Source organism: Glandiceps talaboti, chromosome 4 (assembly GCF_964340395.1).
Source record: "Glandiceps talaboti chromosome 4, keGlaTala1.1, whole genome shotgun sequence".
Taxonomy (NCBI): Eukaryota; Metazoa; Hemichordata; class Enteropneusta; family Spengelidae; genus Glandiceps; species Glandiceps talaboti.
Genome location: NC_135552.1, coordinates 11,352,128 through 11,379,680, shown reverse-complemented (window position 1 = coordinate 11,379,680; position 27,553 = coordinate 11,352,128). Strand labels below are relative to the sequence as shown.

At 35.0% G+C, this 27,553-nt stretch overlaps 1 protein-coding gene across 1 annotated transcript; it reads right to left on the bottom strand.

The window, feature by feature from the left end:
• Window positions 1-2,500: 2,500 nt before the first annotated feature.
• LOC144434712 (cullin-2-like) lies at window positions 2,501-27,534 on the bottom strand. The gene is made up of 22 exons (XM_078123229.1): window positions 27,458-27,534; window positions 25,644-25,771; window positions 25,111-25,213; window positions 23,768-23,862; window positions 22,563-22,665; window positions 20,789-20,871; window positions 20,060-20,156; window positions 17,462-17,572; window positions 16,274-16,436; window positions 15,443-15,532; window positions 14,977-15,011; window positions 13,987-14,094; window positions 13,493-13,555; window positions 12,881-13,009; window positions 12,084-12,170; window positions 10,853-10,999; window positions 9,894-9,971; window positions 9,232-9,298; window positions 8,651-8,850; window positions 7,523-7,621; window positions 6,983-7,099; window positions 2,501-6,361 (listed from the first exon to the last, which is right to left on the bottom strand). Exons 2-22 carry the CDS (start codon window positions 25,760-25,762, stop codon window positions 6,230-6,232), a joined length of 2,226 nt encoding a protein of 741 aa, XP_077979355.1. The 5' UTR covers window positions 25,763-25,771; window positions 27,458-27,534; the 3' UTR covers window positions 2,501-6,229.
• Between the last annotated feature and the right edge of the window lie 19 nt (window positions 27,535-27,553).

Below are 27,553 nucleotides of genomic sequence, written 5' to 3'. Positions count from 1 at the left end.
TGGAAGAACAAGGACTTGTAGTTTATATGAGAAACTTGCAATATGTCATTCGTCATAACATACATTTATAGATAATGTTGAAAAACACATGTAATTTGTTCACATTGCAATGTAAATAAATATACCAGTTACAACGATAGAGAGCTTTATATTACAAAATCGATACCGCGGCGCTATCAGTCATGTTTTGATAGAAACATAATTTATCGTGAGGGGGTCTACGAATACACCTTCTCTGATTCACTTCAAACTGTCAAGAGAATAATAAGTAGGCTGATTATGTCTTTAAAGAGTGTCAGTACGGTTATTGTGATGTCTAATTAATATTTTTAGTTTCGCTCGTGGTGGAACATACCCCGAGGAATATCACCACGCAGAAACAGCACCTATTCCAGAGACGTATAAACAATTTATACGTCCCTTCTATACTTTCTAAACACATGAGGGCGCTGTTCAATTTTCACTCCGAAGATTTGACTGGCCACAAGTTTACAATCATGACTTCTTGTATTCACCACGAATATCCATAGCAAGACAACACGGAAAATTTTAATTGAAATGATTTCTAACATAGATCAAGTACTTTTCGAGGAACTTACCAAAATCGCTACAAAAGAATGAAAACAAAATTTTCTGACAAGGCATATATCTGATAATTGCCAGATGTTTCCTATAGAAGGAAACGATTAAGTCAAGGACTTCTAATGACTTCTTTCAATAGGAAACATTGCACCAGTTGAAAAATGCCCCCCCCCCCCCCCCCCCCCCCCAGTTTCTAAATAGGAATTGTTGTGTGTCAGTGGTGTGTCATATTGGCTTAGAGGGCTCACTGCACTTGAATATTTTGGTTCTGATTGTATGTAATAGATAGGATTGGTGGGTTGATTGATTGATTGATTGATTGATATGGATATAGATTTAAAAAGAAAAAGTGTAAATATGCCACTCTACATACTACATATGTCACTTTTTTCAGATAAATTTTCTTTGTTCAAAAAATCTTTGATTTTAGTTTGTATTTTGACCAAAAATATTATTTTAATATTGGCATGTCATAGCTTTCCTTGTTTCTTAGAACTGCATTTAGACAATGTCTCTGTAATGTTGAAAGGGATGACATTGATTGGAAACAGAGGCAATAGTTGTCCAGACAGCTTCCTGCTGTCAGACTAGTACATTAACCATCTCTTGATAGTTGCATGCCTACCTACCTCTTGCTTGGTTAATTTCAGCTGTGAATAGAATAGAATCTTTATTGCATCCATTAAGAAAACTACATTTCTTCATTGGATTTTCTGCAATGAGTGTCTGGTGCTAAAACAAACTAGCAAAAATATCAACTAGAGTAATATTAGTTAACAAAATACGGTTTATACGAAAGTGTAAACTTTAGGTTAGATAAATGTAATGTATATCTTTTAACTCTGTAGAATGCCTTTCCTCATGATAAATGCTGATTTTATGAAAGTTGTCAGAGCCATAAGTATGTGTCTTTGATCAAAGTTAAAAAGAGTAATAAATTTTGATTCATTATCTAGTTCTTTGAAATTGTCTACACTCCTGATTGTACTTAGTCTGGTATACATTTGTTGTCTAACAATGTTATAATTGTTGCATGTTGTGATGAAGTGTATTTCATCTTCTATCATATTGCAGGTGTTGCATTATCTCTAGTTTTGGTCTTTTATGTTTTCCAATTTCAATTTGTAGATCATGTGCTCAGTTTAATTCTTGAAATTAAACCAACTTCCTCTCTGTTGTTCACAATTTTGTTATGCCCTCTCAAAACACTTACATCAGACTTTTGCTGTAATGAAAACTACAAATTAGATAACAACTCTGTGTAGCAATGGCTCAACCCACTGAGTCCATCACGAAATCTTTAGGGAAGATCCTGTCTACTGACTATGTTGTGTTGCACAGCTCCTCTTTCCTTATTGATTCAGATCACGTGAAGACACCAATGTCAGCTGACACAGTGGGTAGATTTAAAACACAGTAAAGATTTGCAGTACATTTTCTGGATGATGCTTCATTTAAAGTATAATACTGAATTCAAATGTCTAAGCAGGTGTTGAGATGACATAGCCATAATCAACAAAATAGAGGGTCTGGGCTAGATGAATAGATACATGCACATGGTTTATCACCCAGTACTCATAACAGTTGTGGTTGGCTATATGATGTATTTGTAGCCTAGAGTGTTGAGATGACATAGCCAAAATCAACCAAATGAAGGGTTTGGGCTAGATGTATAGGTGCCTGGTTTATCACCAAGTACTCATACCAGTAGTGGCTGGCTATATGATGTTCATGTATTGTGGCCTACAGTGTTTAGAGGAACATAGCCAAAATCAACCAAGTAAAGGGTCTGGGTTAGAAAGTTCTATCAAACACACAATCACATCACAAAGTATTAAATAGAAATTGGGCTATTGTTTTATTATTGAAAGCAACCAAATACATTAATTGTATGAAAGTTACATGAGTAACGGTTCTCTTAAAATCATTAGCAAAATACATACTTTCAAAATAATAAATACAAAGGCTCTACCCCATGATAAATTGGAATCAAGTACCCCAGTCCAATCTTTTGTTGGTTATAAATAGATGGCTGTGAAAAATCAAGTTTTATATTATCAGGTCAGACTGATAGAGTAACATGTTTTCAAAGAAAGGGTTGTATTACTAAAATTCACAGCTGAGGCGTCCTGTGTTTTTTACTTGACAACTCAGCTCCCCAGTCTAGTCAGTTGTAGCTGAGAAAGATTAAATTTCAATTAATTTCTAACTTTACAATGATTTGCTATTGTTCCATACCAATGTATTTCACTGAGACTTGATTTATTTCAACAGTAAATTAAAAAATCTCTATTACACGCTGTTTTCTCTATTAGGCTATGATGTGATTTGTTGAGTTGTGAAGCAAAAACAGTATGCAGGGTAAAAATGAACAATTTGCAAAACTTGTACACACAGTCTACACATTCTGGTCACAGTATCCTATGCATGGGTACATGTATAGACATGAGACATCCTGAACATAACTTCCTATGTGGGTATATTGCAAGTATTAGAAACTACACATTCTGAGGACAACATTCTGAATGGGTTCATCACTGCTTGTACATAGACATGAAATAGAGGTACCAGATGATGATTTAGCATTGACAAGTTCATTAGGCCAGAATATGATTTATTCAGTCCACAGATTCTGGGTACAACATTCTGAGTGGGTTCACTGTCTGCACATTCTGGGTACAACATTCTGAGTGGGTTCACTGTCTGCACATTCTGGGTACAACATTCTGAGTGGGTTCACTGCATGTACATTCTGGGTACAACATTCTGAGTGGGTTCACTGTCTGCACATTCTGGGTACAACATTCTGAGTGGGTTCACTGTCTGCACATTCTGGGCACAACATTCTGAGTGGGTTCACTGCTTGTACATTCTGGGTACAACATTCTGAGTGGGTTCACTGCTTGTACATTCTGGGTACAACATTCTAGGAGTGGGTTCACTGCCTGTACATTCACTGTACATTCTGGACACAACATTCTAGGAGTGGGTTCACTGCCTGTACATACACTGTACATTCTGGGTAAAACATTCTAGGAGTGGGTTCACTGTTTTTGTATAAACTTTACAGTCTGGGCATACCATCCTATGAGTGGGTTTACTACATGAACATGTATATATTGTACATTCATGGTACTGCAATGATGACATGATGTTCCTTCTGTTCATTATGTGTTATATAGTATCAGTGATTTCATTTTCAAAGCTGTGTTTAAACCTGAAAGTATAATTTGGCGTTTAGAAAACCCATGTACAGCTGGTCATACTGACAAAAATATTTCCTGAAACTTTTTATCTTTATGCTTTATCAAAACAAACATGTCAACCTATTTTCTAACAAATTTGTATAACTAATTCAGATGACATCATAAGGTCAAGTTCTTGGACATTTTGTACTTTCAACGTCTCACCACTACTAAAGATTTGCTTCCTTGACATAGTTCAGAAAAAGTGATAACGCATAATGAGACTGTAGGGTAAGTGATTGAGATATGTAGGAAATTTTTACATTTTGATGAGGATGAAAGTGTGCCAAGCAAAACATTTTTGAGTGTGGCTTCTTCCTCTTCCTGGCTCTCATTCCCTCCTCCATCCCCCCTCTCAATTTGAACAGAGAAAGCCTTTCTATCCCCTCTCTCAATTTGAACTGAGAGGGCGCAGCATTATTTTGAGTACTGACAAGGTACCAAGGATACTTGTTGAAGTGTTGACATGTGTTTAAGGTTGAATGAATCAAATTGACAACTTTCACTGAAATCAATGTTCTTAAAAACTCTCCAAATTAAACCATATGGAGGCTTGCTTCTGGTCCTTTTGAAATAATGAACGGAATTTGGGGTTTCACAGTCTTGTTTTCAAGGAAATCGACAATCTTTGATTTCTTATAGAGTAAACATGTAGTAGTCAGCGGCCATATTGGATTCTACAGCCATATTGGATTCTAAAATGACTGACTTTTGATTACATTCTGACCTCTATTTCAAATTTTTTTTTTTGATTTGAATTGAGAATGCACTGGAGTTGTCTTGAACAAAGTAACAGCAGTTTAAACAGTTTATTCCGGGGCACGTCACGTTTAATCAAAATGAATACCAGCTGATAAGAACTGAGATACTTGACTGTTTGTCATCATAACTTTCCAAAACTGGTACAAAATATCACTTGTCGTAACATGACAGGTTGAAAGATCATACTATTGGTTACAAACAAAGAATCGGGTAATACTTTATATATTATAGTTGAAATATTTATTATGTACAGTATATAACTGTGTTTTTTTCCTTCATGGCATGATCTACTGCTACAAAGAACAAACACTAGGGGGCGCTTTTCATTCAAATGAATACCCAACAGAAGATTGGATTTTGGATGGTGACCAAATATTAATATACATTTGGATGAAAACATTACAGAAATAAATAATTTCTTAGGAAGATTGTTGACGGCTTTTTTTCTCTACACAAGTTTACATGGCTATGTCTAGAATAATTCTATAATGATGCTTTTTGTGATCAATCCCAACTAAGTGTAGTAAAATAACTTTACATGTCTGCGGCACTCACTGCAAGAAAGGAATATGTACCAGTTGGTACTTATGTTGCGTGTAAGGTATCATTGAATGCATCATATGCAATGTTTGACATAGTACTCAGGATACAGGAAATTTCATTTTGGGTGTGACATTTCAAGTTTGTAAAATAAAAAAAGTACAGCTTTTTAGCAGTTATCAACTGCGCTTCACACAGATTAATTGTGGCTGCAGCTTTACTCTGAAGAATTTGAACTCCTCTGAAACATCATGTAAATCTTACCAACAGAAATATAATATTTTTTAAAAATACGAATGGCTTCATTATTTTTTTAATTTGATCATCTGTTATTAATATTAATACCACTTGATGTTCATCTGTCATCCATCATGCAGGGGGGAAGTATGCTGCGATAGAGTGCAACGGTAGCCCTAAATGTCAAAGTGCGTGGGTTCAGAAATAAAATGTTAGCCGTACGCTATGACAACCAACTTGTACAACTCAAGTAGTATGCAATATAACTTGTGGTTGTGCATGTGTATATCACATTCCTGTTCAAATGATTGTAAATTTTGAGTGGCACAGGAAACAAGTTCATTCTAATCAAAAAACCGAATCTTGAAAAAAACAAAATTCATGTCTTGCTGCAAGGTACACACATGGATATTCTTGCAATCTCTAAATTTCAGGTCTTACATTCACTGAAAAAAAATATTATCATTTCCAAAAAAATATGTGTATGGCTTTAAGCAGAAAATAAACCAAGTAAAACAAATATACACTGCAAGATTGTTCAGTTTTTTTTGCTCCTACTTTCCTACCTACCAAAACGCTATTAAATTCATCACTCTTTCGAACGAGATGATCGCTACGTAAACGCCTGTTAGTCCACGCTACGTAAATGCTCATTAAAACCACGCTAGCATGGTGAGTGACTCTATCGTCTATGGTGTCAAAAAAAAGAAGAAGAAATAGTAGAAGTCTGACTGTACACATGTAATATTCACAGCCAGACAAATGATAGGTAATCAGTTGCCATGGTAACCACTATACACAATTAGGTACAAAAACCTAGGGTAAATTATTATTAAAGGGGGTATGGGGAGGGGTGGGGGTGACTATGCTACGTATTTGTATTCATCTGTTGATGTGTTGTTTCTTTCAAGATACTGTTTATCTATGAGTGACTCGATACATTTCTTGATCATGCTAATACTGGGTGAAAATCTAGCTTTGGATTGACTGATCACCTGGAAAGAGATAAAGGAGAAAAGATTTAGTCAGTATCGACAATGGAAAATATATTGCTCATGATTCCAAAAATCAATTCTCAATACCTACAATAGAATGTTACCACCTAGGTTTGTCATACAAATAAAGACTATTCAATTTCTTGGTCGAAACCATAAATTCTGCTCCATGCATTCCACATGCATTACTATGTAGGCGCATGTAAGAATATTAAAGTCAACCATCTTGTTCTACTTTGACCCTCTAGCATGAGGTAAAATAGGGGTTGGCTTAAGATGACGTTCATTATGTTAGATGACTTTAACCATGTAGCACATTCTGAGAACTCACAGAGCACCTATGAAACTGCTGTTTTAGAGAGTATTACACAAATGTTTTTATCTCCTAATATTGGACTATGGTATTATGAATAAACAGGAAAGAAATCAGTCACTGTATTTTTAAAATTAGTTACATTTTGGGGAACTGTATTCATGAAATGTTGGCTTGATACACGTAGGAAGTGTTGAGACACTGACCTGGGACTGAAAATTAGCCCTGCTATGCACTACAAGCCACATATTCACAATTTCAGACCCACATCTACCCTCACACACCGTGTATACCATGTGTAAACTTACCTCTTGTATGAGAGTGTTGTGTTTGAGTACTTTTCTAGCCTTCATAATTCTAACTATGGCTGCTTGAAGGTAGAGTTTCCTATCCTCGTCTACAGCACTGTGCGTTTGTTCAACTTCCTGCATAAAAACATACACGCACAACAGTACAGATCAATAAAAAAAACGATATATCAAATAATTTACAACCCTGAAATTAAAGCAAGGACATGTCACAAAACAAAGTGACCTATATTGCATGTTATCTTTGTGCCAGGTTTGAAAAAAATTGGACGAGGAATGTCACAGATATGGCTGCACACAGACATGTGGAGCCCACTGTAACAGTTGCCCCCCCCCCCTCCTCTGGCCCTGCCTAAGGGGGGGGGAGGGCACATTAAATATTGGGTTCAAGACTCTAAAACAATACAAATATGAAGTGTTACTGTTACTATAGTTTGTAATGTGGAAGTCACTTTGGCCGCAATGATTACAAAATTTGAAATGGAAAACTTTGACTTTCCAAACCAACAAATATCATCATAGTGGTAATTCATATCTCACCTGTGGGGTTTCTTTTTGAACAGCTGTAGTAATTTTAAACTTTGTCCTCTTGTTGGCAAACTCTTTATTCAGTGTAAATGTACACTTATGTTCATTGCCCTGGGGAATAACACAGCAATCAAGTTAGAAATGAGAATACAATGCACAAGACATAGTTACTTTTAACAAAATTGGCAACAGGTCCAACCTGAAATCAGTCTCTAAGAAATTGTGAACAACCTGGAACCAAACCGATTCAGCTACTTTTCAGTTCTACTGTCAACAATGCAGTTAAAATGTTTTTAGCTCTTGTCATCCTCCTATCAATTATCATGAACATATACCAACTTCTACATTTCTTCAAAAAATGTTAATTTCATTTGTACAATTATTAAATGGGGAACGCTACTCCAGGAAATAGAAGACATTGTCATAAACTATGGGTACTGGAGAGTCATCTCATGATGTTACATCGCCTACAATTACTTGCAATGAGTCCTGAGTTTAATACACTTCAGTGTAAAACAGCTCTCATGAATATTCAGTGTGCAACTTGAATACATTATTTCTACTGACTCCCATGATGCAACAGCTCATAGCAAGGACACCCTGTAAAGGCACAAATTCAATTTGATGTTTTTCTGAAATAACAGTAATTGGAGTTGATGTAAAATTATGAAATGACTCTCCAGAACCCTTAGTTTATGAAAAGAACTTCATTTTGTGGAGTGGCATTTCCCTGTCATGGTACACTGTACATCATTTTATGTTGAAACATACACCCTCTATGGTGGAATGTTGTAACCATGGCAATATACAACTCTTACGACTAACACAGACCTATAGTGACAAAATGACCCTATATATACACTCTAAACTCCTTGGGAACAAACAAACCATTGCACATTAAGATCTGATTGTTTTTGTTTTGTTTCAATATTAAATTTTGGATAATTTGGGTTGATATTGTTGTTTTTAATTCTCGTCTAGAAGTGATGGGGATAATTCATGAACATGGATGCATTTTAGTTTTTGCAAACTCATGAAATGATGGCAATACAATTTTCAACTTTCAAGTCAAATTTTTATAAGACGGAATATTTTTTCCTCAAACTTCTAAGCTAATTTTTTTTGGACTGCATCACTTACCTGTCCTTCTTTGTTAAGTATTTTAACATCCACTAGTGACTGTAATGTTTTTGTGAGTTCTTTTTCATTGATCTGGGTTGTTTCAAACAGTTCTGAGTACGTCATACTATCACAGTTGTTATACAGCAATAACAATGCCATCTGGAACGTTGTCACTGTCACTATGTATGGTTTCTTGAGGTATGAAAATTTCAGTTCACCTGGGGAAAAAAAACAAGAGGTGCAAATTATCTGACCTCTTGGTGGCGCAATTCACACTCAACCATTCTATAAATTGCATGATGAATAGACCCACTAAACAGACAGAATAGACTATTTGGATGTTATGAAAATGTTGCTATGGGTGTGTGTTCACTATGTTTGAGCTTACTAACAAAGATGACAGCTTGAGGAGGGCAACCCAGACAGTTTTTAGATTTTTTTATAAGTAGTGTGATAAGTAGATGGGTGGTAGAGCTATTCAAATAAGCTTGCAAAAACAGAATAATCTCCTCTCATCTCATAATTTCCTCCTCCAATTTCCAACTTGTTACTAGCGTGTGTGTTTTTTTTAAATAGCTTTTTAAAACTATGAAACCTACCTGTACATAGATGATGAAGCCATGTTAGTTTCCTTCCATTGAAACTGGTATTGTAAAATAGTTCAAACTGTAACATAAACAAAACACGGGACATTAGTAATCATCTTGTGGTGTTTTACCGGTACATACAGATTACAGTTATTCAGCTATAAACAGCTATGTATTTGGACTTCATGAGGTTGTGTACAAATAATTCATGATCAAAGATACAGAAAACTATGTTGTGGAACACATTGTACTTGGAAGTGAATCTCAAATTTTCGCCGTCTTTTCAGCATTGCCAGGTGTGTTTTTCTGACTCTGTGAGTAGAAATTTCATGACTGATGTTGAACCCAGAGTCCATGAACATTCATTCTCATGTATTGTTGAAAGTTCACATGTGTATGTTACTGTATCAACAATGACATTTAAACTATAGAAATACTACATAAAGTTGATATTTTCTGAAAATGAAACTGAAGCTTTTTGTCCAAACCTGTGAACTTGTTCAAAGCTCGAAACATCACTTGAACACCAGACTAGTGAATAAGTCAATAGGTGTGGAGGAAAGCTTCGTATCTCTTTCATCAAATATTGTCTGTGTATAGTCTTTAAATAGTTAAATGTCATTGGTGATAAAGAACACTAGACTATATATTTTTATTCATCAATATGGACTCACCTCCCTGACGCTCTTCTCTAGTTCTTGTGGTATTGCAAATGGTGTGAGGGCAGTCTGACCTAGAGGCCATGCACCAGCCTGTAACAGAAGAACTTAATATGAATACTTGGAACAAACAGTACACAAATGACTTGGTGTTTGCACAGAGCATATCAGTGATTTCTTACATCACTATTGTCTTAACATTTCATTTCACATGTCTTACAAATGCAACAAAGATCATTAGATGGAAACATTGGCTACATGACTGTTCTCGTTCACGTGATCAAATCTTGAACACCAAAGAATAGTCTCAGCATTTTACTGCTAGCATTTCACTTCACATGTCAAACAAATGCAACAAAAATCTTTTCCTTTCAGATTTCACACTTGGTACACCTGTACATGTGGCATGTTGCTTGCTATGTATAATACTGACAGGGAGTATCACAGGGCGTCATTAACTTGGGGGATGTAGATGTGTTTTCATCATGTCCAATATCATTTCCAATGGACCAAATACATTTGATGCCATTTATTAAACTAGGCTCTAAATACATTAAGATAACTATAGAATACTACATGTGTGTGACGATGTCAATAAACGATACTGTATGAAAATGAATTTTCTTCTATTAAAGGACATTGTTATCAGATCTCATATTTGTTAGTGGTTACATCATGGAATGCTTGAAATGTATTTTTTCGATAAAATGTACTCTCAGTCCAACAAAGTGATAGATAGCTGACATTTCGGGGATTAAGTATTCTATGAGCTAAATCCTAACACTACTGAAAGTGTAGGAAATCTATGATGTTATGAGTAGAATGGACTAGATCTGAAAAAGACGGTATAGTACTTAGTACGCACTAACAATGTACATGTCTTTCCTACTTAGCAAGGTGAAAGACACATCTACTGGACATTACATAGAAATATACAAACTAAGTTTAGCTATGTGATAAGATAATACACTTACCTGAAGTACATAGATAGAGAAGCTAATTCCAAGGTCTCCTTCTTTATTTTTGAGGAAATTACTAAATTTATTGTTAAGATCGCTACTAACACTCATATCTGTAAACATTCTATGGAGTTTATTGGTAAATTCATAACCACAGGCTTGCTGTAAAATTTAGACAAAGAAAAGACAAAAAAAGTTAACTAAATGCTTATTAAGCTTTGTATGTTTTATGGTGTGTAGTGTTACTTTTCAGTGTGTTTTTACATTATGAACTGTTACTTTCCGTATTGCTCTGAGTTGCACTGGTATAGGGTTGATTCAATTGAAATGTATGCAGTAATAGGATAAACCCACACTAGAAACAACTGCTTACTACTTGTAGTGATGATGCAATGTACTTTGCAGTATTACAATGGAAATATGACAATATGGCAGAAATTTGAAAAGCACAGTTTTGCTGAGATGAGAAAAAAACATTGTTGTGACTTTCATTAGTATTTTCAAATCATACATTGGAAATACCAGAAAGTCTTCAGTGTCATTACTACAAGCACACAATCATACATAGGACTAAACAAGAACAGCTGGCTAGCAGTAAGTTTGACGTCTACCACTTTACACCCATACATTATTCTTCTTACATTCACTCTGTATTATACATCAATTTCACTTCTGCTAAATTCATACATACAAAACGTTGAACAAATTTGCTAGGTTGAGTAATCTAAGACCTACTTTCCCCAACATAATTTGCACTGATCAATTTCCATTTTTTTAATATCATTTTGTTCCCTTGAGAGACATTCAGAAATCTGATGAAATGCTTCAATTAGTACAAAGTCTCCAATCGGTGATAGGAAAATTGAAAAATATGCGCTAATAAATTGAAACTATGAGCGAAAAACTAGGTCGAAATTTCAGGGCCTTAAGTATGTGTCCCGAATTCATCGGAAAACCGCTATTCCTAAATGTAATTCCAAAATTTATTTTGCTGGCACGAAAGAACAGATGTCAGTTGAGGTTTTGGCGTTTACAGTATCTAAAATGGTGGACTCTAGTGAAAGTTACGGCTAGTTGAAAATACCCAAAAATAAGGCCCATGAGCAGCCATTCAAAGTGTAACGGTCGCGATCTGAAGGACAGATTGTATGCAAATGAGGGTGTTGTGGACTGGCTGACATATGACAAGTTTTTGACTATCAAAGAAACATAAATGAAATACATTAGACTTAGTTTGTATACTTACCTTCAGCCTGTTTATCATTCCTTCTTCTGCGTCCATTGACATGGACAACCCATGAATTAATCTTTTGGCTAACATACGAGAATAAAACTAGGGGAAAAGAAAGTAAAAGCAACATCATAAATATCTGGAACTATGTTTTAGTTTCAACAACCTAAGCTTGTCTGTTTTACCCTAGATTTTAAATTTTTGAGTGAATTGTTACAACACTGAAAATGATAATCTCTTTTCAGAGATATATGCTCATCAATTTTGTGTCCTTTTTAAATAGCTGCATATTTTATCTATGAAAGAAAGTACATATTTGAAGTAGAATTACTTATTATCGTAACAGCCATAGCATTCAAAAATACATGGGACTGGTATTTCCAGACAAAGTAACTACCAAGTGTGTGCAACCTGGTGTTTACTGCTGATATTATTTGTAAGTTTGAGTGTAACTTCAACAATATCTGTCACTGTTGTAGCAAATGTAGAGACAAAGTTGGAAACCAATTCTAGTAATCTAATAATCATTCTAGGCTAGATGAAATCAACTGTAACAAAGGGTGAAAATAAGACTTGCTGTAACTTGACAAACACAAAGTGCCAAGATACAGAGATTAGGGTATTGTCACCATTAGATAATTTCCCATAAACCATTGCAGGAAATCCCCAAAATCAAAGAACACATGTTAAGTTCAGTATGGCTTATTTACAAGATTTCAAATTTGAATATTACCTACCAGGGGTGAAAATTATACGTAGGTTGATAGTAGAAATTGATACATATGAACTAAAGGAACACTTTCAACTCTTACCTTTTGGAAGATATCTTTATCATCGATGTATTTGAAGACAATTATTGACTGTGAGAGTTTGTCATCTACTTCAGACTCACTGATTCCCTTAGAACTTTTCTTGAGTAGAGAGTCACAGTATTTGGCTATCTGTGTACACAAGTTGTGGTAGATGATACACATTAGTTGTAAATTTGGGGGTCTATAGTTACTTCTATTCCTAAGCTAACTTCACATGTAACTCCCTGGCTTGAATACATTATGAGTTCCATTGCTAATAAAACTGACCATACAGCATATTTTGGGAACTATTAAGTTCCATTGTACATAAAACAACTCACAGTATATATCTTCATACACCTAGCTATTATTTGGTGTGGCATTTTCACACACACACACACACACACACACACACACACACACACACACACAGAAATGTAACTGCTTGATATATTTTGCATACACACACATGCACACGCACACACACACACACATACACCACACACACACACCATATACATACATTGCACGTGCACACACACACACACACACACACACACACACACACACACACATACACACACAGACACAGAAATGTAACTGCTTGATATGATATTTTGCATATACACATACCAGTTCTGGAGCTTTGCATACATGTCGTGGTGATGGCTTCCAGTTGACAACAGCTGTCAATGCCTATTTTAAAAACAGATAATCAACATTAACTTGTAATAAAAACAGTAACTAGCAGTTCTGTAAAATAGCATACACAAGTTTTATTATCAACTTTATCAGACCTCACTAAAAATGGGTGGCTAAATTGTCAGTAGGTGAAAATATTGGATGGATTTACAACAAACACCTCTAAATTATAAAATTTTACTTTTCTGTTTATTTTATTTGTATTCAATGTAGGGGAATCACATCTCCATAATTTCTCTTCTGAAAGATAATCAAGTTTTCTTGTATCTTGTTGTATATGGTATTCTGGAAGACTCTTCTCATCAGGCCATATTGCACCCAACAAAGCCATATCACTAGGAGAAGAGGTAGATTTCGTCCCTATTCTCTAGACACAACGACAACTACAGATATGTGAAGATATGTGAATGTAAGTTTACACTTACCTTATCTAAAGCACTAGTGAAAGCCTGGTCACCAGCTAGGACACTTTGTATGAGTTTAGAAAATTTAGTGTGAACATCTAACACAGACTCTACAAATTGGGAAGGTACCTGAAATAGAAATCAATCAATCAATCAATCAATCAATCAATCAATCAATCAGAAAATTTACAGAGTGACTGTATCCAATACAAACTAAAGTTAAGAGGCACTGAATGTCTAAATACAGTGAGTTTCACTTAGTTTACCATTATCACTGCCTTCATACAAATTTGTTTAAAACACTAAAAATTATGACGTATAAGCACCAGGTGTTACTATAAACCTGGATATTTTCACTAAAGACTTATTTTCACTTATTTTACTAGAAAACAAAAACACAAAAATAAATAGTAACTAAAGTACCTTCTTGTACATAAACACAATGTACTAATCTGGCAATTAGTAGAAATTAGTCGTAGTTTGAGAACATAGTTGAAAACTGTAAAATCACAAAATTTGTAGTAGTGAAAATATCTAGATTTACAGTATTTGAGTCAGAATCAATGAAAACACTGAGTGTGACAATAAAACAAAGTCTGATTCAATTAAAGTTTATAAAATAAAACTTCCAATGTTTCAACCGCTCAAAGGTGGTCTTTCTTGGGGACAGTGGAAACTACCGGTACATGATGTATACAGACAGTCTCAGTGGTAAGATATCTTGATAGTTGAAAGGTGGCAAAGCTTCAGGTACAGTGTCCAATAATTACTTCTAATTTCAGACCACAGCATTCATGAAACAACTCAAGGAATTTGAGTATTTCTTGTTTTATAGTATTGCCATATATCTATATATCTCACTTTTTTGGCTAGATTTGATATTTCAGAACAGTGAATAAATAACAAATACACAACAGCTGAGTAGATTGAAATACACACAGACCATAGAATGGGCAAGAACATAACATCACTATATATCAAATACATTGAGATTATACTGTACAAACTTACATTATCCCCTCTTAAATTGCAGATTGCTTCAAGCCCTGGTAAAAGAAAGCAAGAAAAGACACACGTAAAGAAATTAGAATATAATAATAATAATTAACTCATTAACAATTCATAACTAACAGACTTTTTCATCGTAAAACGAGCCTCTATGTGCACTGAGCACTGACTTCATGTACAATATTTCTTTTGATGTGGAAATGACAGGTTGTCAGTGGTCAAGTGGTTAAATCACTGTGGTCATGTTTCAAGTCTGGGTTTGGGTCTGGGTTTGATAAAATTTGCCATGCTGTAAGTATTACGAAACTATTTTCATTCAGTTTGACTCTACTGAACAAAGCAGGTTTTCCCTAGTCACTCAAAGTTGGCCCTCACTTGAGAGACAAGTTTATAAAAACTTAAAGAAATTCAGTATAAATACAATTCATTATTATCATGAAAATCTAAATTGTAATAACAAACCACTTACCTGTGTCTTTTATATGTTTCTCTAGTTCCTGTATCATTTCACCTAACCCATTCTGAATGGGTTGTAATAATTTAAACAGCCTTTGCATATCTGTGAGATGGGGAAAGCACAAACAGATGTCGTTAGAGACTAGATTTGTGAATTGAAATTATATGAACTACTAGGTCTGACGAGGAAGATTTTCAGATGTTTTTTTTATGACAAACTTACAAGAACAGTCTAATGGTAGTCATAAGTTGTTCAAACATTCCCTGAAATAATGGTTAAAACAGAACAAGAGCTCGTTCAAATTTATTAATTTGATTCATTTGAGTTATTTGAATTCATACATCACATCATGTTTTGAAGTTGCCTGCAATGCTGAGGTAGTCAGCACAAGGGTATCATGTATGAAAAAAAAATCTTTAAAAGGTTTATATCTGGTAAAACTTGACAAGATAACTATACATATATTATGACAAATACAATGTATTGAAGACAAAGAGATTTGTGGTATTAATGTGATGTCATAAAAGGTTTTCCCATAAACCCTTGCAGGAAAACCCTTATGGCTGAACACATGTCAAGTGCATTATAGGCTTCATTACAAGATTTCAAAGTTGAATAAGTTACCAATGTGATATTTTATCACCAAAATCAAGTCGATGACAGTATAAGTCAACATAACTTTACTAAAGGCAGAAATGAGCCTGTAATGTACAGTTATAAAATCTAATTCAAGAAAGAAACAGGTACTCAATCTGTGTTTATTTAAAATCCATGGTGTATGATGGTGGATTGTAGACATGTAAAGGATACAATCTGACAAATACTAACTTATCCAGTTCTTACCTTCTTTCTTTTCTTTTCTAACAATTTCTTTGCATTCATTGTGTAAAAATAACAGATGTTCTGCCACCATCTTTTGTTGGCATTCCTGTGTAACTTTGTTGTAAGAGCTAGGATGTAAAAATTTCCTACTTCGTAAATTTTCTTCAGATAAACGGTGCAGCACCTAGAGAGGAAAAGAGAAGGATTATTGGAACATCTATACAGTAACAATGACAGTGTTCATGCTGTAGAATGAACTGCAACACATCATTTCCATACAGACTTCAGTGATTGGCTTAGATTGTATCACATGGTACAGACTAGTGACCCAAAGTGACCTCAATTTGCATACAGGTCACTATTCATTTCTGTTTCTCCAAAGGCTCTTTTAATGTAGCATGGGAATCCTATCAGTGAATTGCATTAACTATGGCAAGAATACATGCCCAAGAATGTACATTGTACTTATTGCCTGCCCTTATTCGGGCACTAGTAGATATCATATTACCATCCTCATTTCTACATAACAGCCCTAGATGTAATAGATGTCTACTAGTGCCGTTATAGCTAGGCACTAAGTGATAGAAAGAGTGTCTCTACCAGGACAAGTAATAACAGTATTCAAATATGTATTCAGTAAGTAGAACTTTATGAGTGTTGTTTAACTATGCAGCAAAAATTACACCCAAAATGTATATTAATGCATATATCAGTTTATTTCCGATGAAATATCACTTTGTACAGTGTGCTTCACAATTAAGTCAGTACTGAAGTCATATATTACTCTGGTAATTCAGCCTTTGATTTACTGAGTTAAACACAACATGTTGATACAAGAGTGATAAGCTTTTGAATGGATGTTGGTTTAATTATATTCTCAGTAGGGAGCCATCCGCAGATTTTCATTGACAAGAGTTCCATGAACTTGCAGTGTGCTGTTTTAGTACTTCCAATGTTTACACTATCTTGATCACAGGGTGATTAGAATTGCACAACAGAGGAACTGCTGTCACCCACTTGTGTAATCTACCACATTGAAGAACAAAATCGTTACTTAGTTTGCACCTATGTTAGTAAACCAAAGGCTTGATTACCAGAGTTGTAACTATGGTACAACTGCATATTTCAATACAGCATGATTAAACTCTAAAAACAAGTAACAAATTCAACTCCTTTTTTTACATATCAAAGTGGAAGGATTTTAACTACCTTTTCCATGTACTGTGAACAATCATTTTCATCAAGAAGTTTTGCAGCTTCTGATCTATAGTAGTCTCCAGTCTCCTGAAGGAACTTAACTTCAAATAGATCCTGATACAGCTGTAAAGAGATATAGAAATACTTTAGAACCAGGTGACCAGTTTCCTTCCATGAATACAATGTTTTCCATGGATTTTCTTTCCACAAGAGGGCTCAGAGATTAGTAACAGTTAACAACAGTTACCAGCTGTAGATCCCTGGAAGCAGGTTGTAGCTGGAATCTGGTGGCTGATATGATTTCCATTAAAACAAAGTGTTTTGGAGTTCTTTTTTTTGAACTTTTTTAACATTAAATTTCAGAATGTTATTTCAGAAAGTACCAATATTTTCAGAGATTACAAGAGCATTTTGACATCTTGGTTACTTTGTTTTATGGAGAACACTGGAATGGAAGAGAAATGAACAACTTAACATATAAACATGTTACAGTTTCTAGAAAACAGGACAGGGTAGAACTACCAACAAATTGTATGGCTTAGTGATTGGGTGACATATTGTCTCTAGCCTGTTATTCCTTTGAGTGTTTCTCTTGACTTGACATGTGATGTATGATATGCTCTATTAAAATCTCTGGTAGTGCCCCCCCCCCCCCCCCACCTCCCATAATTCATTATGATATGACAATAGATAATGTATATCTCTAGGATATGACTCTGTTCATTGAAGTATAATTAGATATTATTCTCGATATTTTTCTTCGTTCAGCCAAGGAAATTACGAGTGACCTAGGGGGCCTTGTCATTACAGTCACAAGATATTAAAGTAGTGACAACCCTTTAGATCACAAGTATTTTACAGCTGAATGAAGAGAAATACTGGGGAATAACATAATTATACCTCTTCCAGCATAATTCATGAAAAATCGAGAAAAATTATGACGATTTGGAATGATTTGACTCATATTTTTGGACACAGTGAATGAGTGATGTAGATACGGGTTGTTGTGATGCAGAACAACCAGGGTATACAATCCATATTTTCTGTTTGAGGACAATAACTTAGCTCGAGTATGATATACTAGATAATGTATATATCTACATCTATGATATGACTCTGTTGATTGAAGTGCAATAAATATAAAATGAGTCCATATGATATTGATATAGCCATAACTTGACATAAACCAAATCAACTCTGATATGATGAGATGTATGCATTCAGACTGATACGTATATATATTGCTGGTACCAGTAATGTAATTGGAGCTATCAATAATGCACACCCCAATGTATTGTTTGTTTTCAAGAATCTATGGGCAATTACAGAAATGGGTGCCACATATACTTTCTATTTTCAACAAACTGGTCCATTATATATGATTATCATGATTATATTATAGCATTACCAATTCCAGTGAATTTTGTGACGTCATCGCTGTACATTATTACTGATAATGTACTCCATTATTGGGCATCGCGGCCCCGGAACGAGCATAACAATAACAATACAAGCTTATTTGTTTTGTTTCTTCATACGACTGGGTATTTTTTCGAAATGTATGTTGTTACTTATGATTGTCATTTCCACTGTTTAAAAATACAACGCATTCATGAAACAAGTTTGTCTTCACAGCAGTTCATTGAAGTGTATATGTGTGTGTACGTGTACGTACGTGTGTTGCTATGATTAGTATTCAGCTTCCGGGCCGAACATGGCAGACGATGTTCAGCGCTGTGTATATTATACGTTGTTTTGCGTTTCTTGGTCTACAAATTCACTGGAATTGGCAAAACTATAAAATAATAACAATAATGTATGCCCTCCCAGTCCATAATGGACTCAAGCAAACTTTGCACTCCATAATGGGCTCGGCTGTCGTCTCGCCCATTATGTCGTTCAAAGTTTGCTTGAGTCCATTATGGGCTGGGAGGGCATACATTATTGTTTAACTATATGTATAACACAGAATGATACATTTGTATAACCTATTTCAGTCTGTCACTCATCTCATGAAGGTTCCTGGGAGTACATATCGGTATATGCCAATCTTTCATATTTATATACTTTGAAAACTCAATGTTAAAAGTTGATGGAAAAAAATATACCATAATATGAGTTTCCAATTACATGTTTTTTCAAAAGTATTGTTAATAGGTAAGAATTTATTTTTCTTGTGTTGAATTTGCTTTTAGTAATATGATACATGTTAGGTTTGGTTTAACACTGACCATTTCCCAAGTTTGTTGATACTTGTGTACAATAAATACTTTGTAATCATACTGCCTCTCAGTATATATATTTGTATGAGTGAGTGTGCAGATGTGTGTGTGTGTGTGTGTGTGTGTGTGTGTGTGTGTGTGTGTGTGTGTGTATGTGTATGTATGTATGTGTGTGTATGTATGTATGTATGTATGTATGTATGTATGTATGTATGTATGTATGTATGTATGTATGTATGTATGTATGTATGTATGTATGTATGTACGTACGTACGTACGTACGTACGTACGTACGTATGTTATGTTATGTTATGTGTATGTGTGTATGTACCACCATGTGTGTTTAATGTATATGTGTACATGTCTATCTGTGCCCACAGACTCTCACCTTGAGTTTAAGTTTCTTTTTGTATTCTTCCACATTGACAAATGAATTGATGACACCATGAATAACAGCTTGGTTTGGACTTTCACCACATCGATCCCTGGTGTACAAACAAATAAATACAAACATATATATGGGAATGTGTATAGAAGGACTTTTATCACACAAGATATGGTATATAAAATGGTGGTTCTTTATTTATCACATATCCCACACTGCTTTATGTTGAGGAACTGACTATCACAAGTCTATTACAATTCTATGCATGCACATGGTGTATAACAATGTTGGTTTTTATGTACCGTGTTCTCACTCTGTGCTCAAAGCGTTTTACAATTATTACCCCTGGCATGGATCTTTAGTGGCACAATGGCCCTTTACTTCCTCAACTGTTTTGATCAAAAACTGAATTCTTCTTGAGTGAAGGTTTCCATTTCCATTATCAGCAATGAATATGATACAGTATTAAAAGTAAAGCTCTCTATTTTCTTGCCTTCTTTTTCTTGGTCTAATATTTCCAGGATATCTAGGTGTTCCCATTTTAACCACAAGAATATTTCACTGACAACAAAGCCTCTAGAATGCAACCCCTCCCCCTTACTCCTCCTCTGTGTCTGGTGTTCTGAATCTAGGTATTCATTTTAACCACTGAATTTCATTAAAAAAAACTTCCACAGTTTCAATCTCCTTCTTATAATCACAATCACTATTTTGTCGATTTCTAAATCTGACCTGTGTATTTCACCAAGTATCATCTTCACCAGCTGTTCCTTCAATGGTTCAATCATGAGTCTCTTCCAGATATCAAGGGCAAGCTGTAGTGACATAAAAAAATGATGACATGGAGTCAAATCTGTCATCACCCACATTAATACTCTAGTCGAATAATACTACATTGTACAACCAGCTACATGTACTTGTACTACCATGGAAAGCAAGCTATTGTCGGCAAATTAAAACTATTGTTGAGGTATATTGTTGAAGAGCAAAGCCTCAAAAATGACTTGAAAAATATTGTTGAGGTATGTTGATATACCGAGTGAACTTTTATGTGGTTGGTCACACAACTGGGTGTTGGTTATATAGATATAATCATCCTATAATCAAGATAATGTAAACATGAATAAGGTTGAATTTGCTGCCACTAGTGATTTGAAAAAATACTTTCTATCAGAGACACCACCCTTCTGTGAGTGTTACCTTAACTCTATTAAAAGCCTATATTAACATATTGCAACGACAGTTTGAGAGAGAGAGAGAGAGAGAGAGAGAGAGAGAGAGAGAGAGAGAGAGAGAGAGAGAGAGAGAGAGAGAGAGAGAGAGAGAGAGAGAGATAGATAGTGTGTGGCTTCCTGATAGTTGACTTTCCATCTTCATATCATATTTCCAATAAACAAACAAATCTATTATGAATTATTTCATTTTCATATTCTAATTGAAAAAGATAGCTAACCATCTTTCCAATTCAAGTATATCATGATTGGGAAATATGTGAAAGGTCATGACCTTTAATGTTATCAGTGCCCTAGAACATGAATATATGTGCTTGAACTCTTGACATTTTGAAGGTTGTTTCCAGCACAATATTGCAACAACAAAAAAATCCTATAAATCACAGACCAGGACATGACTAAACATGACTATCATAAAACTACCAATTAATCTTTACGTATCTACTCTGTAATCTGACTCCATAAATCTCTACTTTCTTCCTATTTCATTTCTCAAATGAAATCAATTTATCATTTCACATCAAATGTTTTATAAATATTCCATCACATTTAATTTGTGCCAAGACTGAAGTAACTCTGGATATTGACGCCAAAGACTTATTTTTTGCTTATTTCGCCGAAAAACAAAAACACAAAAATTAAGTAGTGGTTAAATTTGTACATAAACCATTGCACCTGATTTATAGAAAGCGGTAAATAATTACTCTTTGTGAACAAGTTGAAGACTGCAAAATTGAAAAAATTTTCTAGTGGTAATAATATCAAGCTTTACAAAATAGATTTTCTGTCATTACACCAAGATGGGCATGTGTCTGATGAGTTGTCTAGTTATACAAAACCTCAAAATGTAATGTTGTCCGTGGCATGGACACTATAATATAAACTAATGGAGTTCAGGAGCAGGAATATTTGCTTCACTGAACTAGCAAGTATCCCATATACATGTATCAGGTTGTCAGATATATTAAATAATTAAAGACTACATTAAATTGGGATATACTAATGTAGGGAGAATTGAGATGGCATACAGGAAGAAAGTAGAGGTTTATGGTGTCAGATAACAGACTAGATATATAAAGATTACAATTGACAGCATTCTCGCAAATCAGAGTTATTATTTCTTTATGACAGAATCTTGAATATATTTGATAACGTTGACAACACCATGCATGAAGTAAATAGTTTTCTTATTAATATTTTTCTTTTAGCATTGTCATTATCTTATGTTTCTGGTGGAAATAAAATTCAATTGAATTCAGTTTTCAGACACCTACCTCTCCTATGTCCATCAATTGTTCATTGATATCAATACCATAGCCATACTGAATGTCAGCATCACTTAATTTCTGCTTTTTGATAAATTGAGAATTTAAATACCTACAAAGCAAAATATACAAAAATGACAATATTGATGACAAATGAGAGTTTTAAGATACTGTCCAATGATTGCAGCCTAACTTAAACACAATGAGACATGTATACACACAGCTCCATGTCTCCTGTGAAACAAAATAACAAAATTACTTTTTAAATTTGAGTTTCATTAAACTAGTACATAGAATGGTTTCAGTGATATTAAAACTACACAAATATGGTTTAAAGTGACATGAGCTGAATTTGTAGGCTTTTTTTCTCCCTATACAATCTATCTCAATGCTTGCCTTTGAATAGCTTTGAATACCATTCTCTTGTGTTGTTAGCACAATTGATGGCATGATAAGGCGTAAAAAAAAATAATTGTTTGGTTCCGTTTACCCGACCCCATCTAATTTTTCACTGCTGATCCTAAACTCTTTTTTACGTATTTGAGATAAAAATAATAAAATCGCAAAAAAATGTGAAGTCTCATGAGAAATAGTGGAAGCGGAAACTGACATCAACTTAAAAAGACAACATAAAACTGTTCTTCCAATCTGTGTAATAGCTGTACATCTGATGGGAAGAAACCAACAATAACACAGAGACCATTTGGAAAACAATGAAAAAACCTGAACTAGACACTCACACATGAAAAATAATATAATAAAATGAAATAAAAAATCTACCTACTAATCTAAATTGAGAGTATCCGGAACCACAATTTTTTTTTATTAGACCTAAGCGTTTTCTTGCCATTTTAGCATACGCCAAGTAAATCATCAAATCAAACATATAATATTACATCATGCCTAAATACTAGGTTTAAGTTCTGCTAATTCAGTAATAGCAAGTAGTAGTAGTATGCTTCAATAAGTCAAATACTACAGGTACAAAATGTATCCTTACTAAGCAGCAAAAGATACCCTTGATAAATGTATGGACTCAGCTTTACATCTATGCTAAATTAAACTTACCCATACATATCAGTTATTTACATAGCTACCTCCCTGACTGAACTGCTTCTAATATCTATGGTAAATTAAACTTACCCATATAATTTATTCATATAGCTAACTACCTGACTGAATTGCTCCCAATATCTATGGTAAACTAAACTTACCCATATAATTTATTCATATAGCTAGCTCCCCGACTGAACTGCTCCCAGTATCTATGGTACATCTGCAGCAAATTTTCATCAGCTCCCTTGACCTCCTGAAAATGTGTAGAACATAGCAACAACAACAACAATGATGGTGGTTATTATGGGACCTAATTTCAAAGATACTCTATCTTAAAATGGTTTGAAAGAGGATGTTTTAGTCACTAAAATACTCAAAAGCACTTTAACATTAGCCCTGTCTATACATGTACAAATTTATCATTCCATCCAACCAGTCATCCATGGAGTCAATTATCTGTCTGAGTCAGTCATTCATTTGTCACTCCATCCATCCATTCATCCATCCAGTATGCCATCTAAGCCAATGTGACACACCACTGACGCACACAATTTCTAGAGACGCACCAAAATTTGGTATTCCCCTATCTCTTACTATGTGGTGACTCACATGAAATGCCAGTTTTTCTCATATTGACTCACAACAACAATATTTGACTATAATTAAAAGGCATACTGTGTCCATCCATCCATCATACACACACACACACACACACACACACACACATACACGTAATACATACATACATAAATACACACACACACACGTAATACATACATACATAATAAATACATGCATACATGCTATACATACACACATACACACATACATACATACATACATACATACATAAATACATACATACACACACATAATACATACATACATACATACACACACACACACACATGTAATACACACATACATACATAAACATGCACAGACACACACACACACACAACATACAATGTTGATGTGTACAATGCATTATTATAATCACAAGCACACTGCATTGCATTACACATGTACTTAATATTGATGTCACAGTATAATGAATATGGAGTGCTATGAGGATTACTTTTTCAATGATTACCACCAAAGATTCAGAGACCATTACTAATAATTAATCAGCATTAAATGGTGTGCCGTAAGCATCCTACAAAATGTATGCCAACCCTGGCATATCATAATTGACACAGACTCTTGAACTCTTGTCTAGATTGAGTTTCTGTTTTTGTATTTGCTACCATTCAGTCCAGGTTCAATGTTTGCAACTTGTCAGACGGTCTAGTAGCTAGAACCTTGGGTAATTCTGTTGACTTTTAAAGTACATGTAATCATAAGTCACAGTGTGTCAAAGGTACTGTAGAGGACTGCATATCAGAGGCACTGTCATCCCTGACTTTTGTCCGACAACCTTTCAAGTGCAGATCTGAAGTGTTACTAGTATACTACAAGACTAGTAGCTTGTTTGTACCAATATACCTGAATGACTACTTACCATATGCAAGCCCTTTACATGATTTTCTAGGAATTTCTTCGTTTCACTGTACAGTTTGTCCCCTAGTGGTTCTGGGTATGCAACACATAGTGCATATACATCACTGTAATCATGGTCAAGGAACTCATTTTGACACCAAAATCTATAAATGCAGTCAGTGGTTTATATACTAAAAACCATAACAATCTGCGGCAAGTATAAACAGAATGATTACAGGAGAAATTCTAACAATTTCTGAGTTGAAGCCTTTCCACCAAATTCATATTCCTTAGACCACAACTAACTGGCCTGCAGATGGTCAAATTACAGGTATGTGTGAGTTATCAGTGTCTGTACTTTGTTTATGTGGTAATTCACAACAATGTGTTATGTTATCTTATAGATGGAAGTATAACAAACAGTGTCATATGATGTTGTTCTTGAACTTGTAAGAATTGCTACATAGACATGATGATCTACACCCAGTAACTGGTAGTATTTCACCCTATGCATTAATGACAATATCAATATGTTGTATCTGAGGTAAAGGATACGAGAATCTGTCATTCCATGTTGCCCTGGGAACATTGCCAAGCTTTATCACGCCCTCTACAGTTTCAAGCAACTTTCCCCACGTTTCATCAAAGTCCACGACACGAGGTTTCAGGGACATTGCTCTCAGCTACAAGAAATTGAAGAAAATAGAAAGGAGACATACAGTTATAATGGGAAAGACAATGTGAATTCAAAAGTATTCCTATGGATGTATGGACTCAGAAAATTGTACTGACTACAAATATAGTCCTGTTTCCATGGACAAAAAAAAGAAACCCCTGACTCAGTGACTCCAACAGCCAGTAGGACGGTTACATAACATGTGAATGTGTCCTGGATCTGGCCTGATCAAGAGACACCTATCAAAGGTATCTATAGACACACATAGAAGGTAACTACATGTAAAGATACCCATATAGAAGGTAACTATAGACACCCAATATATGTACCTATAGACAGCCATAGAAACTATGTGTACACATGCAAAGGTATCTATATATAGACACCATAAAAGGTACCTATGCATTGGTAGAAGGTCCCTATAGACCCTCATAGCAGGTACCTATAGATACACATAGAAGGTATCTATAGATACATTAGACACCCATAGATGGCATGGTGTTGACATATTCAAGGTATTCCCCAAACATTCCTTGCATGACTTGACCTGAATTGGCCAGACCTGACCAATAATAAACATCAAGAGGTCAAATTCAATGTTAGTTTTACATTGTGACTAGTACCCTGATCACGGTACTGATCTATTGGAAGCCTGGCAAAGGTAGATGGTGTCTGTTCACTTCCTTACTAACGTCAAGTCATCAATGTCCAATTTCACCTTGTGCATTGAAAACATTCATCCCAAAGATCAAAGCCTACCATGATTTTTACTATAACTTGTTACAGTGTTTAGATTGAGTCTATCTCACAGCATGGATTTTTACACGGCAGCGAGCTCTGCAATTCTTGGTCCAGGGGATATGGGCGACATCAGTCAGCTGTAAACGTGCATGTAATCTGGATGTAAACCATGAGTTTACTCGGGACCAAACTACAAAGCTGTTCTTGCCTATCTTTTCAATACAAGAATGCAATATTATAGTTTGTCATGATGTGACAGGTATGTGGAATTGATAACGAATTGAAGTAATAAAAAACTGAAATGAAAAATGACAGCTTCAACTTTAATAATAAGTAAGTCTCTTCATGGATGTATTAGTGAATACATCCATGGTCTCTTATAGGTCTTGAAGTTGAAGTGTCAGGTATTTCATTCAGTTCTTCTCTAGTTTTATAAGGGTGGGGTTTTCAGACTCTCAAAAGTCAGAACAGTGTGATAACACTGGAATCTAATGTCAGATCTGCATGGTAGCATACATGCTTTGCATTTTCTCCCTTCTACGGATTATCTGCCCCCAAGACCTCTTGCACCAACCCCGTCAATCCTACATTGATATGTCACACGCACGCGCAAATGAAAACGGTCACAGAAGACAGTGAGGTCGGTTGCTGAGTCACCTCTTAATGTAGCTAAAAAGAGATGATGCCGTCACGTTTCAGCTAATAACATATTGTACTATGGTACTGGATCTTTTACTGTCTTTTTCATGTCACTGATTTTTTCTGACAGCGAAACACACACACACAGTGTGTATAAACTTGGGCCGGCGAAATCCGCATCGTACACTGTACAGGAAGATTTCGCCGACGCCGAAACCTGATTGTTCCTTGATGAAAATAAACAAATCTTCCATGTTAATGAACTATTGTTAGTAAGAAAACATGGATATTAGGTGTAAAAATTGATCCTTACCGTTACCCTGATGGCTACCTTAATATAGTTTAATTTTTAGCCCTTTTCTGCGAAGTCTTCACAAGCCTTCAACATTCTGTGGCAATCGCCATTTTA